Genomic DNA, 16,642 nt, shown 5'->3' with positions numbered 1-16,642 from the left:
TGCTAATAAAATACCTTTGCTGCTTTACGTTTGCATCTCTTCCCATATTTTCATTTCGCTAAAAATGTTCCCAGACCCCTTTGTTTCTCATATGCATAACCCCAGCCCTCATATATCACATCGTATCGTATATCACACGCACTTAATCCCCACTTTCATTTTCGCCTCTCTTCAACTTCCACTCCCCGCGAACATTACACAATTTTTATTTAATTGAAAATCATCCGTATAGGTTTATTTCTCAGCTTTGAGTGTCTATTTGAATCGCCTTAGCTCTTTGAAAGAAAAATATAAAAAATTGTGTCACTTGCGGCTTTTCTCTCAGCCCTAAACAGTGTAATTGTTGTCGAGTGTATATATATCTATATATATATATATATATATAGATATATTTCTCTTTATTTTCTTGCTTTGTGCATAAAACTGTCTGGGGTAACTTGATACTCGAAGTAAAAACTGTCGCGACAATTGTTTGGCTTTTTTACTGGTTGGGTGGACTTACTTTGTGGTAGCTGCAACGTCTTTTGGGGGAAGGTTGTGGAGTTTAAACTGAAGTGCTTGTATATTTGACTTTTTGCCGTTTCATGTTACCCTTAAATACCATATTTGTTATTGGCAGCCAATTGCTTTAAATTTGTTGAATAAAATTTATGATTATTGTTTGGGGTCTTCTCTGCCATAATTTTTGCCGCTCTTTCTTTGCCAGTTTCCCACGCTGATTTATTTAGTCATTGGAAACATTTTTTCACTGGCAGTAATTGTAAACTACTTCTTCTTTTTTTTTTTTTGTAATTTGTGCAGCCACCGCAACTACTCTGGCATTTGTCTCTTTCTGGTTTGAAAAATACTTAGCATATTTTATCGGCCAACATTCGTCACGTCGCAGGAGTGCAGGGGAAAACAAATATTTCCCTATAGGAGGTGACTTTCTTCAGTTCCCCGCCATTTGTCACCCGGCATGAGGTGTCCGATCCCGAGTTCTGGGTTCTCAATTACAGAACCCATAAAACTGACTGGGAGCGCAGCTCTTAAAACCACAAATTGCCGTAACTTGGCTAAAGATATATCCGCTTCCGCTTTGCCCGCTGCGGCATCATTTATCTTCCTTTCGTTTTTGGTTCTTCTTTGGCTACCACCAGTTCATATTCTAACATTAATCTATGTTCTTCTGCGGTTTGATTTGCATTCATTTGTGGCAGGAATTCTGCTTGTACTTACGCATATTTTTTTCTGCGTGAAAATTACGGGCAACTTGGAAGTGGCGTGAAGTTCATTGTCTGCTTAAGTTTCGTTTTTATTAACACCTTAGGCCAACCGCAGAAAGAGTTTTTTGCTCAAGTGTTTGGCAATAAAATGTTAATCCATTGACGTTGAGTTAACTGTTTTTTTTTGCTGGCGTAGCAAGAAGTATAAAAAGTTTGCTTAAAAATAAAGCCATAATGATCTATTTTCTCAATAGAATTCTTGTAGCAGTTTCAATGCATTTTACTTTTATGCGCCCTATAAAAATCGCACTGCACTTAACCTTCAAAGAGCTGCCGGCGCAATTGCAACACATTTTCCGATCGTAAAATTTTTAGAACATTATTCCAGGGTGATCAATCCACATCGCTGACAGAGGCAACAACCTAAAAACGTGCCAAACTTGGCCTGCAGTCATATGCAAAACATTTAATGCCACACATATCCACATTCGCCTTGCGGCGGAGCATCTTCATCTGCGTAATTTACAAGTATGAAATCGGGCAATGGCTATCATCCTGTTGAAGCTGCCGTTGCATTCGTGGTCTAAAGAGTCCAGAGTCTGGTAGGGATCGCATTTTCATTCGCTTAAGAAGCTTCTGGCATTGCATAAATTTGCAGTTGCTGCTGCCGTGAGAAGTTCTGCGATGATTTTCTCACGCATGTCTCTAGGATATGCACGAGTGAGCTTCTTGTACTTGTATAACTACACGGACTTATTATAATTTTGTGAACTATTTTTTTTTTCATCAGTTTATTCCCCAGACGCGAGAGGAGACTCTCCAATTAGCATTCCGCTTGGGAACAGAACATACATACATACGTACATATATATATGTATGTATATACTTTTCAGGGGGGTTACAACAAATTGCAACAGGTTGAAAAACTAATTTGCATGCATGAAATTGCACTGCGAGTTCAGCTGACTTGACTTGTCTGAAGTTCTCGGCTGGAGTTTAAGTTTGCAGACACGATCGAGACACAGTCATACATATATATATATATATATATGTGCCTGTGGAGCTCCAAGAATAATCAGAAACTTGTCTAAAACTATAGCAACAGCTGGCACAGTTCAGATCAGATCAGATCAAGCCTAGCCTCAATCTGTTTACTTACTTATATATGTATATCCGAGTGTGCGATTTGCCATTGTCTGGCAATGCGGTTGGTCTTTATTCGCATTTCATAGTTTTCAATTGAACTTGAAGTGTCTGTCTCGGAGTGACGCTCCCCTGACTTCAAAGACCGAAAAAGACTTGCCTAGATTTGGACAAGTCGCTGGATACGTGTGTGGCAAATACAGTGCGTTTCAGCGAATTAAAACTACATGTCTTTAATAGCAAGAAATAGGAAATATGAATAGTACTTATTATTGCTCAGAATAACATATCAGTTCAACTGTTAGAAGTAAGTAACATAATAATAGTATTGACCTATCCACTTAAATCCAGCTTAGGGTATCTTTTGTTCGATTTGTTTTGTTTACTTTACTTACCTTGTCTTGCGTGTGTTTAATATTTATTCTGTGCGCCATAAATGAATGCTATCACTTTGATCTCACTTACTTTGGCGGGGAGTTCAATATAAAAGTGTCTGTCAGGGTGTCTTTATAGCGCTTATATGTTACCCCATTACCTTATCCAAATTCATTATATTGCTCTACATACATACATATGTGTGTTTAGTGTTGATTGACATTTGGCCGGCATTTGAAGTGATCTATATGCTTCGCTCAGCTGTGGCTGCTGTCTCGTAAATCATGCCACGAACAACGATTTATATGTCTGCACAGACTGTATATATATATATATATATATATATTTATATATATATAGTTTGTATAGCCAACATGTGGAGTCTAAGGTTAAACAGGATTATTTGTACACCTTTTTCTTTTGGGTTTCGAGTGCGGTGCGTGAGTTTTGTATGTGTTTGCCATTTGCCTACATTAGAGTTCTTGTTTTGTCTGCGACTTTTTGCTACGCTAATTATAATTTATGTTGGTCATGTTGGATGTGACATGTGTTTACCATTTTACGGAGAATGCAACTCATAAATTTTGTTTGCAACTATAATTTATGCAACGGCAAAGTTCTACCCTATACACGAAAGTGTAAACTAAACTAATTATGCGTGCTTTTGTTTCCTTCTTTCAGATGCCGCCAATTTGGAGGACAGTCGCGATGGTGAAAAAATGCAAAAGGAAATCGAAACGATCGATTACATTGACAAGTAAGTGGTTGCAAATAAGTTGGATTTATTGCAAGAAATTAATTACCATGTCAGTGGAGTGGACAATTACCAGGTCTTGGCCTGAACTTGTGCAATTTTCCTGTTTTCTGTCTGGTTAACGCCCTACGAGTAAATTTATTCGCCGCCAATTGCTGGGTGGAGAATTAACTTGTTGCAGTTTCGAAAATCGCGAAAACCATAATTGTTTACTAATCTCAGTGTGCTTGCTGCAGTTAAAGTTAAAGTTTGGCTGCGCCAGCGCCTGTTACTATTCATTTGCGGGCTGCTGTGCCGCAATGTTTACGTTCGATTGTGCAAATTGTGTATACGACACGTTGACCAATCCTCAAAATTGACAAAACACTGCGACGACAGTTGGGTGTTATTATCGTTGTTTTGCCTGATTGCTCTACAATTTGCCGATTGTGCGATGCAACTTTATCGGTTTCGATTGTAGAAATCTGTTTGATTAGTGTAGCTATTTATTTGGTTGGGAAATCATTAATAAAAAACTCCAACAAATATATGCTTGTATCGTATGCAGTAAATGTAAGTTCCCTGCAATTTAAAAGAAATAAAGCTAATTAGGACTTGTAAGCCAAATCAATTTCCCTTTAACAAATCACCAATTTCTCACCACCAAAAAGGCTTATTAAACTTCGCATGAAACCACGTACCGTTTTGGCCTGGTCCCGAAGCATTGAAACAAGCTCAAAGTGTGAATTATGCAGCCAATTTTTTTTGCCGGCGTTTTTATGTTCGTCTTAATTATTTTATTGCCTGCGGTCATGAGCGCGCATTTAAGCCATTTGCGGACTGCAATTGAGCGACAGCTTGACCACAAATGCAACAACATGGGAGAGATTTGGATCGTCGAAGTTGTTACCGTTTATATGGCCAATGAACATGGGCAAGTTTCTGCAGAAGTAGTAGTTTTTTTTTTTATTCATCGTATTCCCCCAGATGTTGCGCAATATTTAATTCACTTAAACAGCCGCCAAAATCGGTTGGTGTGGCGAGATTTTCTTTATTTTTTTTTTGTTTCTTCGCTCTGTGGCAACTTGTTAACTCTTTTTTTGCAGTCTTTTTAACTGTCCCGAGATCATGTTGTTTTACGGGCGGTGGCGGCCTGTCCAATCGTCAATGTGTTTAATACATAATTTCCTTATCGTTGCGAGATTTTCTTGTTTCGGCTTTTTTCTTGTGCCATTGCTTGGTTAACTTTTGATATGTAGTTGAGATTTGATTTTCTGAAGTTTAATGACTTAAAATAATTATGATATTCAGTCAGGTAGCCCCGGAGTTTGCTGAACATTATTGATGGCTGTGTGCGGCACTTTTTTGGTTTCTGGTTTCCAATTGATGCAATATCAGAAACAAGTTCCCATGTCTGCCACTTCTTCGACGACTTCTCCTTCTTAATTAACTTCCCATACTATATCAATTTCACTCTGAGATTGAAGACCCAAGTGGAAGTTGCTTGGGAAGAGTCAACAAACGAGAGTAAAATAAGCGAAAAAACATAACGAGATCGCCTGCGATGAAAATAAAAGGTTTTTTGCAATAATGAAGCTTTGTAAGAGAAGCTCAGCGATTGGACTAATAAAATACAACATATTAAGAGATTACAACACCAAAAAATAAAATGTTTTTGAAACTTTAAGCTTAATTTTACCTACACCTTTTGCGGAGGCGTGACATTTCCTTTGGCCATAAACAAATTTCAGGCCAAACCCCAAATCGTTATCCATCCGCATCAGTGCTCACATAATGCTACGCCTCGGCGTAGGTTAAAAGTCATCTCGACCACTTAACCATAAATTAAATCGTCATCATTAGCGTGGCTCTGACCCATAATTAGAATATTATCTTGGTTGACTAATCAAATGCATTTGAATTTAGATAAATAAACAAATTGAACAAACAGCCGAGTCATTTCAAACTCCTACAACTTAATGAGGCACCATCGTCGGGCTTTTTTTTTTTTTAGCTTCTTTAGTGCGGGAGGCAACACTTTCTTTTGGGATACGTTTCACTTTCCAACCCGAGAAATCAAAGACCTTTTGATTGGGCTAAATCGTTAACAAAAACACGAAACTGGTTCAGCTCACGTATGCAAATGAAGTTCAACAAACGCACGATTCCAGCTGGCAATTTGTCGCCCCAACGAAACGCATTCAAATTAGCATTTGGGAAGACAAATAAAAAAAAAATGCCGAAGAAAACCACAAAAAACGTGCGAATATCGAAGCAAGTTTTATTGGAAGTTCGATTACGACATTTCGTATGCGAAAAGATGGATGGAAACTTTCACTTGTCGTTTTTAATTGCTGATTTGGGTTTTGCTGAGAAGGAGGAGTTTCGAGGATTGCTGCTTTTATATGGGTTTCCCCTTAATTTAAAAGCTATTCCGTAAGTTTTCCGTGATTTTCCTTACCCGAAAGTCAAAGACTTTTGCAGATTACAGTTTGAGCAGCCAATTGCCACTTGTGGCATGCCGATGCGTTTGATGAACTTTTCATTGAGTCGGAAAACGTGTAACCGTAAACCCTGCTGCTAGCATATCATTACACGATTTCTTACAGAAAGAAAAACCCCAAAAGACGGCGCTAAAACAGGTGTAACCAGTGACCGACCGATCGTCTATTACGTGACGTCTTGATGGGAGACTCCGCCGAGCAGACAGATTATAATAACAATAACAATAACAAAAACATCGAAAAGGCACAAATAAAACACGGCAACAGCAACAACCAGCATTTAGTGCTATAAAGAGAAGTTTGTTTTAGCTGCCGCTGGCTAAAGTCAAGTTTAAATACCAAAAGGTTGCCACCAATTGGTTTTAGCATAACAAAAGCAAAACAAATGGAACCAACAAATGGAACCACAACAGAAACTCGAGATCGAAACAATAAATACGATTTAAAAACAGCTTTCAAAGGGTCGAGGGTAAAGGGCAGAGCTGGGTGCGGATACAAATTGGGGGATTTACTTATTCCAAATAATGATCAGATATAAACGATAGGCTAATTTGTTAAGCTTTCACACAAAGCTATAAACGATGTAATAATCACATTTAGCATTTAGTTATAAATAATCAATAAATCCAGTTTGGTAAACTTACGCTTCAAAAAAAAAAAAACTTAAATTTATGTTGCATCTCATTTTTACTAAGGCTAATTTCTTTTAAAATTATAAAAAAATATAATTGTTTCTACAGTCGAATAAACTGCACTCGTCGATGATCCATCAAAGCTAAATTTCCCACCAAGATACCATGGCAATCTATGCAAAACAGTAATGTATCTGGCTGAAACACAAAGAAACGAGTTTGTCGCCTAAGTCTTTTGTTTTGTCATGCAGCCGAGCAGACAATAAATCTATTTATAATGATAAATTAATATGGGGAAAAAAAGACAATCATGTTATTGTGTCTGCGGGGTGTGGAGGGAGGGGGGCGGCAAACATTTAACGCTCTAATTAAACATTTATCCTTTATCGGATTTGCCATTGCAACACATCATCCGGCTACGCCTGAAATGCAATCAAAGACCTGAAACGAAATATTTTATGGCTTTTTAATGGATGATGGAAAATGGTTAAAATGCAGCCGTATGCCTTGCACAACTTGTGGGCGTTTTGCCAGTGCCCCACATTTTTTTTTTTTGTCTTCTATATATATGTATAGCTGTGGCTTAGACCACCTACAAATATTATGAGCCATTATTAAATGCAGCATTTCTATTGGAACACAGACAACGGGCACAGCGCACAGGTCGAAGTTGCCAAATCGTTGTATTTTTACTTTTTTTTTGCATATTTTTATTTTTATTCTATGCACACCTCGCTGCAAAACGCTTTCACAACAATAAAAGAGAAAAAAATATGAATAAAAATACGTTTATGGCCTGCGGGGGCACATGGCACGAGCCTTGGCCAAGTTGAAATGCAAAAACCGAAAGAGAGACAAGTAAATTAAGAGGTGGAGACCGCGTTGCTGCCTTTTTTGGCGGTGTCGGAGTTATGTTTCTCAACTTGCTAATGGAAAACGAAATGTATATACGAGGAAATGGTTAACCAAAAATGGTTGCTATTCATTACATTAAGATTGTAATGGTGTACGTTATTACAATTCTAATGAGAGTCTTGTAATCACCTTCTAGACCCAATTTGGCAGGTTCACATAGACCTTGAATATGAAAGTAAGAAATGATTTATCATGAGTTTTATTTACGTTTATTAAAACATTGTATCTTAGCATATATACCTTCCACCACCCTGCACATTTTATTAAATTAATAACTCTGGGCGGCGAGCTGTTAAAAGTTTCAGTTTTCTTGGCACCTAAATTGTTCGTCGCCTTTTTCAAAACTGTTGATTATGCAGATTGCAGCTGAGTCAGAGAAACGAACTGCAATTGCCCAGTCAAAATTTTGTACTTTTACCGGAGAAGGAAGTTTCTGACATTACCGTTAGGGCCACGTCAGGCGCCACTGCGAGTAGAACCGAGTAAAGTAAAAGTTAAAATTCAGAAAACGTTGGCCATATGGGAAATTAGCATTGGCATAGAGAAGAATAATAAGAAAAAGAAGCTAGCCAACGTGAGCGTCATGAAATCTAACACAGTTTGCCCCCTGCTTTGTCAGACAACAATAAAACATAACTATAAACTGTTTGGCCATATAACACTGGTCTTAGCATGCAAGCAGCGATCATCGTTCAACTTCAACTCCAGCTTTAAGTCAGACTTTCAAGGGGTTTTATGAACACTCGGCGGGCTCCACGAGATGGAAACAAACTTGCACGACAGCAGCTGTTGGCGTTGCTCTGACAATCATCCGAAACGCGGGGGGATTTTAGGGGAATGGGGTATACGAGGGATATGTTAGAGGAATACGATGGGGGCACAGGCAGGACTTGCAGACGGACTTGGTGTCTTGGCCAGTCAGCTTTCAGCCAGCTGAAAACGACAGATAAACAAGTTGGCGTGGCAGCCTTTTCTTTGCTGCAGATTCGGTTATTTTCTTGAATTTATATGCCAAAGACGTGCAAATTTTGAACCAGTTTATAAACAAAGCCGGGCTAACAGGCAGGCAAGCCAGGCCGTAAACAAAATCGTCTCCCGTGAGCCATGTGAGTTATGGCGAAATTTGTATGCCTTGCACCCGTCAACAATTGACTACTGCACATGGGTTTATTATGGCCAAGTGAGGGTCTTTTTTATGGCTGAATAGCACTAGGCATATTGAATGTTGATCCGGGTTATAATAGGCACAATGGATGGGACAACATAGTAGCTAACATGGTACTGAAATATACAGTTTACTTAAATCCAAATATATTAGATCCTGTGCATATGATATAGATATCAACTATTTTTAACATATTCGAGATTAAAATAAATAAAAGTATAATGTTCTTGGGTTATTTTTTAAAGTGTTCTTGGAACTCTTTTTTCCATCCCGAGCTAAAGTTTGTTCCCCAGTTTTAAGTGGTGGACAAACATTGCCAGCCTCCATTAGAGCAGCGTACTCCGCCTTCGGTCGACTGGAAGTCCGACTTGGACAAGGAGAAAAACAGGATTATCTCTTATCCCCAGTGAATGAGTCATGCTCGAGCAAATCCCCAGCTGGGTCACTCGCTCAAAGATAAATTGGCAACACGCGTCGCAGATGGCTCTGTGGATCCCGATCCCGATCCCCCGCCTTTGGGCCAACTCCCTTTCTTTTTTTTTTCTGACCAAGTCCGAAATGAAAGAAAAGAAACCCAGTCTCCGGCAGCTGTTCATGATTTAGTTTTAGCTTTTGTGCAGCTCGACTTGCGTTCTCTAATTGATGTCTTGGCTGTGGCTCTATACGGTTAATTGTGCAAAGATTTATTAACTTTCGACAGAGAAATAGAGCTGAATGGTAAAAGGATTACACTCGAGGCTAATGGATACAAATGATAATAATAGACCAAATTCACTGGCCACTGGTTTTGCATCAATAGCATTGGCCGCTGGCTGAGTTCGTGATATCGAAGAAATGAAATTGATTGCTTCTCTTCCAATTTATGACTCAATCAATCCTTTTGGCCAATTGCAATTTGGCAACTACACCCCAAAATCCGAGCCAATTGTAGTTGCAAATTGGCCCGAAGCAAATTAGTGCAACCTTTTTGTGTGTGTGCTTTGATTTAGTTTCATGTTTTGTTTGGGGCTATAATTTGCTTAAATTTTCAGCAAATTTTCGTGATTTTTTGTCTGTTTTTTAATTTTTTATTTTTTGGGTGGGGTCATTATTTCGTACAGGAATCGAACATGTGTCAATCACTTTGAAGGCTTTGCGTGACCAATGTTTTCAACACCTTTCAGCGTTGTTGTAGCTGCTTTTTTGGTTCCCGTCCAAAAGTTTAAACCTACCTGTTATTTTTGATTCTGCCTGGTTCTGGTTGCTCAAAAGCGTTTAGGTGATGTGTTAATCCCAAACAAAATTTGAAAATAAATAACCAAAGTGATGTATGAAAATTTATGCATACACCAAAAACACTTTAAAAACTTGTTTTGACTTACGAGTTTGACTGTGGCTGCAGTTTAGAAATAATAATAAAAAATAACCTTGGATTTTCGCATTGGCCTTAATGGGCTTAAATTATGATTAGCCAAAGCAAAAGTTACGTCTTTCGAGTAATTGTGTTTTTGATGAATTCTTTAAGTGTTTGTACCATAAGCAAGTATAAATGCTTTTTAAATAAGTTTAAAGGCTAATTAAAAAATGAATTATTTCTCATACTTTGCATACATACCACTTTAGGTGCAATTTAATCGCCATAATTTCCGCTCAATTTACTGCATAAGTAAGCCAAATTGCGTTTATGATTTTCACACGCCTACCATAATTATTCAGTAAATTTTTCACATATCATGGGAATTAAGGCGGTCCGTTACAGTTAAACCGGAACCAGATCTTCAGATCTACAGGTCCTCAACGGGAGGTCTTCCACTTCGACGTAGACCTTTCATCGAAAAGCCGTTTAAAGTGGGTGGACCCCTGCAGACATGACCCATACATATTTAACTCATTATGTGAAATCGATACCAGCATTTAACGAGATATTTCTTTATGGATAGGATTTCATAAAAAGGTTGGAACTGTAATAGAGTAACCAATTTCCCATAATGAGTTTTCATTTCAATTTACTAGCTTATTTTGACGCGCTTTGCATTTGCATTTGGCAAAAACGAAACCAGTTAAGCTGTCTTGCCCCCTGATTTATGACCTGCAATTAAATGCGTCAAAGAAAAATCAAATTCATTGGCGGTAATTTTTTTTTTTGGCTCGTGTTGGCCAACTGCAATGTTTATTTCTACGTTGCCGTCGAATGGATGCCTCATTGTCTCCTAAATTATTTTCTCACACAGCAGCTGGCTAAAAGGGTTGCCAAGTTTTATGTGTATATTTGTTTTCGTTGATTATTATTTTGGCTGTGGCTGTTATTTATAGCGACAAATGCAGGGCAATGTTTGTGTTGCTCCACCTTTCGTCTACATTTTACCGAAGCTATTTTAAAGTTGGAAATCATTTAGAGCTTGTGGCATAGCTGTGAAACATTATTCCCAAGGCAAGATATCGGAACTGACTTATGATTTATGTTGGCGATGAGTTATAGGCTATAAATCTTGGGAATATGTTTGTACTAATGGAAATTACAACACTTCCTTGGATCAAAAAGAATATAAACTTTTCTCTTGAACAGAACCAGTTCTATATATATATATATATATTTCAGGCTTGTCTCTTGTAAAGAAACCTGTTTGCACACTCATACGTACTCCACATTACAAATGTCCACTACATTTTCATAATTAATTATCATTTTTCTCGGTCAGAAATTAAATTAAGACCACGTGCCAGTATCTATCATATGAACTGTCAGCGCTACTTAATCGCACTATCCGTGTCTTGGTCATATATTTTTTTTTAACATTTTTCTTTGTCTTGAAGCTCCCTGAAAATGGCTGCTGCCTCTCTCTTTGTTTTTCCATTTTTTTTGTGCCAAGAGGTTAAAATCATTTGACATCTTGTGCATTGTAATTACACTTAACATAGCTTTCATAGTGCAACGTCTGCGGCCGCGACATGCAGTTTAATTCAATTAATCCCCGGGTGACACTAATCGAATCGATTATACACATTTTAAAATTCCCGGCCGACTTAAGTTGGTTTTGGTTGGGGTCGAGAAAGGTAAACGATGTCAAGTGGTTTCAAACCACTCTGATTAGAAGGGGACAACATTAACATTTTAATGCACTAAGCTTTGTAAAACAATTCGAAATTTGTGATAAATCATTTCTATAATAATGGACATGAGAAACAAGATGTAAATATTATTTACCATGCAATAGAAATAAATTTATTTTATTTACAAATATTTAGTTGCCGCATTCCTTAGTCACACATTTATCTAAGCTATAGTCCCAAAAATATATATCTCTGATTTATGCAACTCTCTTTGGCTGCATTTATTTATAGCGCGAATTCCCGCTCTGTTATCTTAAAGATCTACTTTTTTCGCCCCTCCTGCAGTGCTTTAATTAATTCTGCGCCGTTCGCAACCCACATGCACATTTATAAAATAATATATATAGTAAAATTGTTGTTTTATTTATGAGTCGAACTAATGTCCCGTCAGTTGACTAAGGACAACGCCAAGAAATAAAAAATAGTTTTTAGGAGAAATAGTTTCACGACTTTATTCTTTGGATCTCAGCTTAAGACTAAAAATCAAATGCAAATTGGATTGAGGAGAAGCCTCAGTATTTGAACAATATTTGTATTTCGGGAGAGCCTCGCTCTTGGGTTCTTAAGATTAGGTAGCGTTGAAAGAGGGCAGTCAAATCTGCTTAGGTCAGGCTTTAGGATGTTTACAAGAACGGCTGCGCTGCCAAAGATAAACGAATGCTGCGCAGCTGGGATACGTTATGGAAAATTACTAGAGTGCATTACTGATTTCTTTGAAATAATGGAAGTGGCTGGTTTGGACCACCCAAATACGTCACTCCCCTTCCCTTAAAGAGAAGCCTATACTTGGGCTGGGATTGATGGATATAGTGTGGGAAATGGAGTTTCTTCTATTTCTGTTTGTTGTGGTGTGTTTTGATTTTGATTTTTTCTTATTTTAAGTTTTGCATACAGCATCATAAATGGTTTAAATGATACATATCTTAAATATGAGTACAACAAAATTAGTGCGATTATTACAATGATCATTTGTATGTAAAGTGTAATATTGTTCTCTGAAATCATCTCAACAATGTCGTTGTGTTTTACAATTTTTATTTTTGTTATATTAAGTGGTGTGTATAGTGGTGTCAAATCTATTTCTGGTTCTAACAGATTTTCACTTAAAATTATATTATTGATTTCTATTTTGCATTGCGTTACTCTTATCATTTTGTTTCCTTCTATTTTTATTTTATTAATTGAATTTTGGCAATTTTGGTTAAGAATTGTTTGGGTTAAGTTCCAGGTTACAATTGTGTTTGGTTCTATGTATTTTATTATTTCGTTCGTGTGTACTGGCTTAAAATTACAAATTGGATTTAAGTGTTTAATAATATTGGTGACACATTCATTTTTTACTTCTTTATTTTCGGTATTATAAACTTTATTTTCTTTTTCAAAATATGATTGTGTGTCTGTGTAATCTAGCTGATAGCCGTTGGAGTCTGGGTAAGGAATTATTTTAATTGTGCTTATTAGTGAAAGGTAAATGGGTATGTGGGATATGATTAATACTTGGTTATCATTGTAGTTAATCCAAGTGGATGTTTTTAGTACGTGTTTAATTGTATTTGTAAATGTTAATTTCTCTCCCTCCTTATATTCAAGATTTCTAAATTTATTTAACAAGCCTTTTAACTTAAAAGTTTCCTCCTGATTTAGGTGATCTAATCGAAACTGTGAAAAATCTAATTTTTTTATTGATTCCTGATCTGAGCTTGCAATTGATTCTGGTGTCCTTTGGATATACAAATTTTGGTTTCTTTCGGATTCTGAAGTAATTAATTTGTATGTTTGATCAAAAAGGGTAACTGTATCATTTTTGTAATTAATAACTGATTGAGCATTTTTCAACAATTTTCTGCCAATTAGCATATCGTAATTATTAGAAAATCTGTGCACATAAAATGGTTCGGTTTTTTTGAAAATACTATTTCTGGGTAACATAATCAAGTCGTTCAAGGTAATAGGGCCATTTGATGTTAAAACTTCACATCTACTATTTTGAATGGGAAGACAAAATATATTTTCATTGATCATATTAATTGTTGATCCTGTGTCTAGAAGGCATTTGTATGAGCGCCCTTTGTATACTATTTTTATGTATTCGTATTTTCCGGGGCTGTTAACCGAAAATTTTCGTTTAGTTCAGAATTATTTTGGTTTTGTTTGTTATTAATTTGTACAGATTGGACTTGTTGTTGCCCTTCATTAATGAAGCTATGATTTTGATACGGATTGTATTGATTTTGGTTAAAATACTGTTGCTCGTAATAATTAGGTTGGACTTGTTCGAATTCATGCGCGTCTTGGAATCTAATTTCGTCAATAGACATTTTAGTTTGTTCACTGTCCGATGGTCTTAGTCGTTTAGTAATCGGGAAGTTAGTATTTTTATATGTAGAGGGTTGTTGTAGTCGAGGGTATGTATTTCCTCTAAAATGCGTTGTTTGGGGAAATTGGGCTTTGTTGGGATATTGTTGGAAATGATTTTTTTGAATAATGGGTTGTGGGTTTATGTATTGGTTGGGTCTGAAATAATTAGGTGCGTGCCACATGGGTGGGTTGTTAGTTATCTGCTGTGTATAGCTAGGTCTAAATGGTTGAATGTATTGATTAAAATTAGGTTGGAAGGGTTGGGAATATTGTGAGTAACTTGGTCGATTTTGAGTTTGAACATTTGTATTGAATTTTTGTGTTTTCGAATTCTGGTTAGAATTTGAATTTTTATTACGATATTCTGGTTTTTCATAAAATTCAAAATTAATGTGTTCTTCATAAATTCCCTCATTTTGTGCAATGGTAATTAAGGATCTTAAGTCTGTAATATCGTGATGGGCTAAAATAGTGAATAATTGTATTGGTAGTTTCCTTATCAGTATCTTAATAGATTCTTTAATACCCTGAATATAAATAAGAAAATCCGATTGGTTACCTTCCAGGTGTAGTTTCGAAATTAGTAATTGACGTCGTCTCTCCGCTTCTTCGCAGAATGCTCTTAGGCTTCCTCTGTATGGTGTCTCCCTGAAGTTCTCCAGAAGTTTGTAGTTTGGTGTTTGAATTTTAAATTCCGCGATGAGTCTTGCTTTAAGGGTAGGCCAATCTTCGATGTTCGGAAGTCCCAAAGATCGTGTAATTTGTCCGTCCAAGTTCCTTTCGATGGCTCCCAGTAGAATCCTCTGTTGTCGGACATCATTTGTTTGGTAGAGCGAAATTACGTAATCCACTCTGCTGATAAAGGTGTGAAGGGTTTCTGGATCACCCTTGAATGGCATAATGTCTTTAAGCTGCCGACGGGCTTCGGCAAGGTTTATGTCGCTCAGCGCAATAATTGGTTGTGACATTTTTATTGTAAAATTTTTAACTTTTGTGTTTTATTTTTTTTTGTTTTGTTTCGGATTCAATGTTATTATTATTTTTAAGCTTTCTAGTTTCACTTGTTTGTTTTTTTTGTTTTGTAAATTTTTGTGTTGTATTATTAAAATTCTATATTGTTTTAATTTTTTTATTTTTATATGTTGGTTTTAAAACTTAGTTGCCTTTGGACTTAATATTTTTGTTTCGTATTTCACTTCCACTTATTATTGGATAACCGAATTGGAATTATAATCCAAGTTGAAGAGTTTTCACGAATTTATTTTGGGAGATGTTTCGAGCACTGGACTATAAAATTTAACTTATTTTCCACTCGAAGGTTCTTTTTTTTCGGATACTTTTGTATCCTACCGACTGCGCCAGTAAAATTGTTGTTTTATTTATGAGTCGAACTAATGTCCCGTCAGTTGACTAAGGACAACGCCAAGAAATAAAAAATAGTTTTTAGGAGAAATAGTTTCACGACTTTATTCTTTGGATCTCAGCTTAAGACTAAAAATCAAATGCAAATTGGATTGAGGAGAAGCCTCAGTATTTGAACAATATTTGTATTTCGGGAGAGCCTCGCTCTTGGGTTCTTAAGATTAGGTAGCGTTGAAAGAGGGCAGTCAAATCTGCTTAGGTCAGGCTTTAGGATGTTTACAAGAACGGCTGCGCTGCCAAAGATAAACGAATGCTGCGCAGCTGGGATACGTTATGGAAAATTACTAGAGTGCATTACTGATTTCTTTGAAATAATGGAAGTGGCTGGTTTGGACCACCCAAATACGTCACTATATACATATATATATATATATATGTACTATGTATATATATGGACAGAATGGTCGATCGATGCCATTCCATTTGGTTCCATTTGCTGCCTGCATTGTTAATTTAACGCTCTCGGGCAATTGGATTTAAGTTCCATGTACTCGTAGCCAGCACGCCCGTTTTAGAACTGATTTAATTGCATTTGTGCGGCGGTCATGCAATTGTTATCAAAACACCGCCGCACACACACACACTCACACCCCTCCAGGGGAGAAATACTCGAAATGCGGGCTAATCCACACCCAACTTTAATTAACAAGTGTAATTGATAGAACTTTCAATCGAACCGGGTGCACTGCGCCCTTTCCTTTCATTAATCTCACCAATTGCAAGAAAAGTGAGCAGACAAAGGCAGATGTCAATAAAAGCCGCAGACGTCGTCTTGGCCCAAATGACACACATTTTCGGACATGGAAAATGGGAAAATAAATGCGTGACAAGTGAAAATGTTGCGTTTTCTTGGTGGGGCACCCAAGCAAGACACCACCACTTCATCTGTGTTTATTTTTAATAACACCAATAACAACAGAAACAGTTTACTTTGTTTTTTTTTTTTTGGTTTTTCTATAAATTTTTTCTGAAGAGTCATGGCAATTTAAGACAAGCTGCAGAAAGCAAAGGATAGAAAGAGAGAGGGACTAATTTTTAAGCGGCTGACATTTATTTTGCATGACATTTCACACACGAAGACCCACGGGCATATGGAAACT

The 16,642-nt window shown here is 36.9% G+C and overlaps 1 protein-coding gene across 1 annotated transcript in view, besides 1 other annotated feature; it reads left to right on the top strand.

Moving 5' to 3' along the window:
- Positions 1–16,642, top strand: part of pyd (polychaetoid) — a 104,829-nt gene that overhangs the window by 47,153 nt on the left and 41,034 nt on the right. The window contains exon 2 of the mRNA NM_170646.6: positions 3,405–3,480. Coding sequence (NP_731293.3) covers positions 3,405–3,480 — 76 coding nt within the window. The remainder of the gene's footprint in view (positions 1–3,404; positions 3,481–16,642) is intronic.
- Positions 12,108–15,894: a mobile genetic element.

The sequence above is a fragment of the Drosophila melanogaster genome, chromosome 3R (assembly GCF_000001215.4).
Source record: "Drosophila melanogaster chromosome 3R".
NCBI lineage: Eukaryota > Metazoa > Arthropoda > Insecta > Diptera > Drosophilidae > Drosophila > Drosophila melanogaster.
This window is presented reverse-complemented; position numbering and strand designations above follow the sequence as displayed.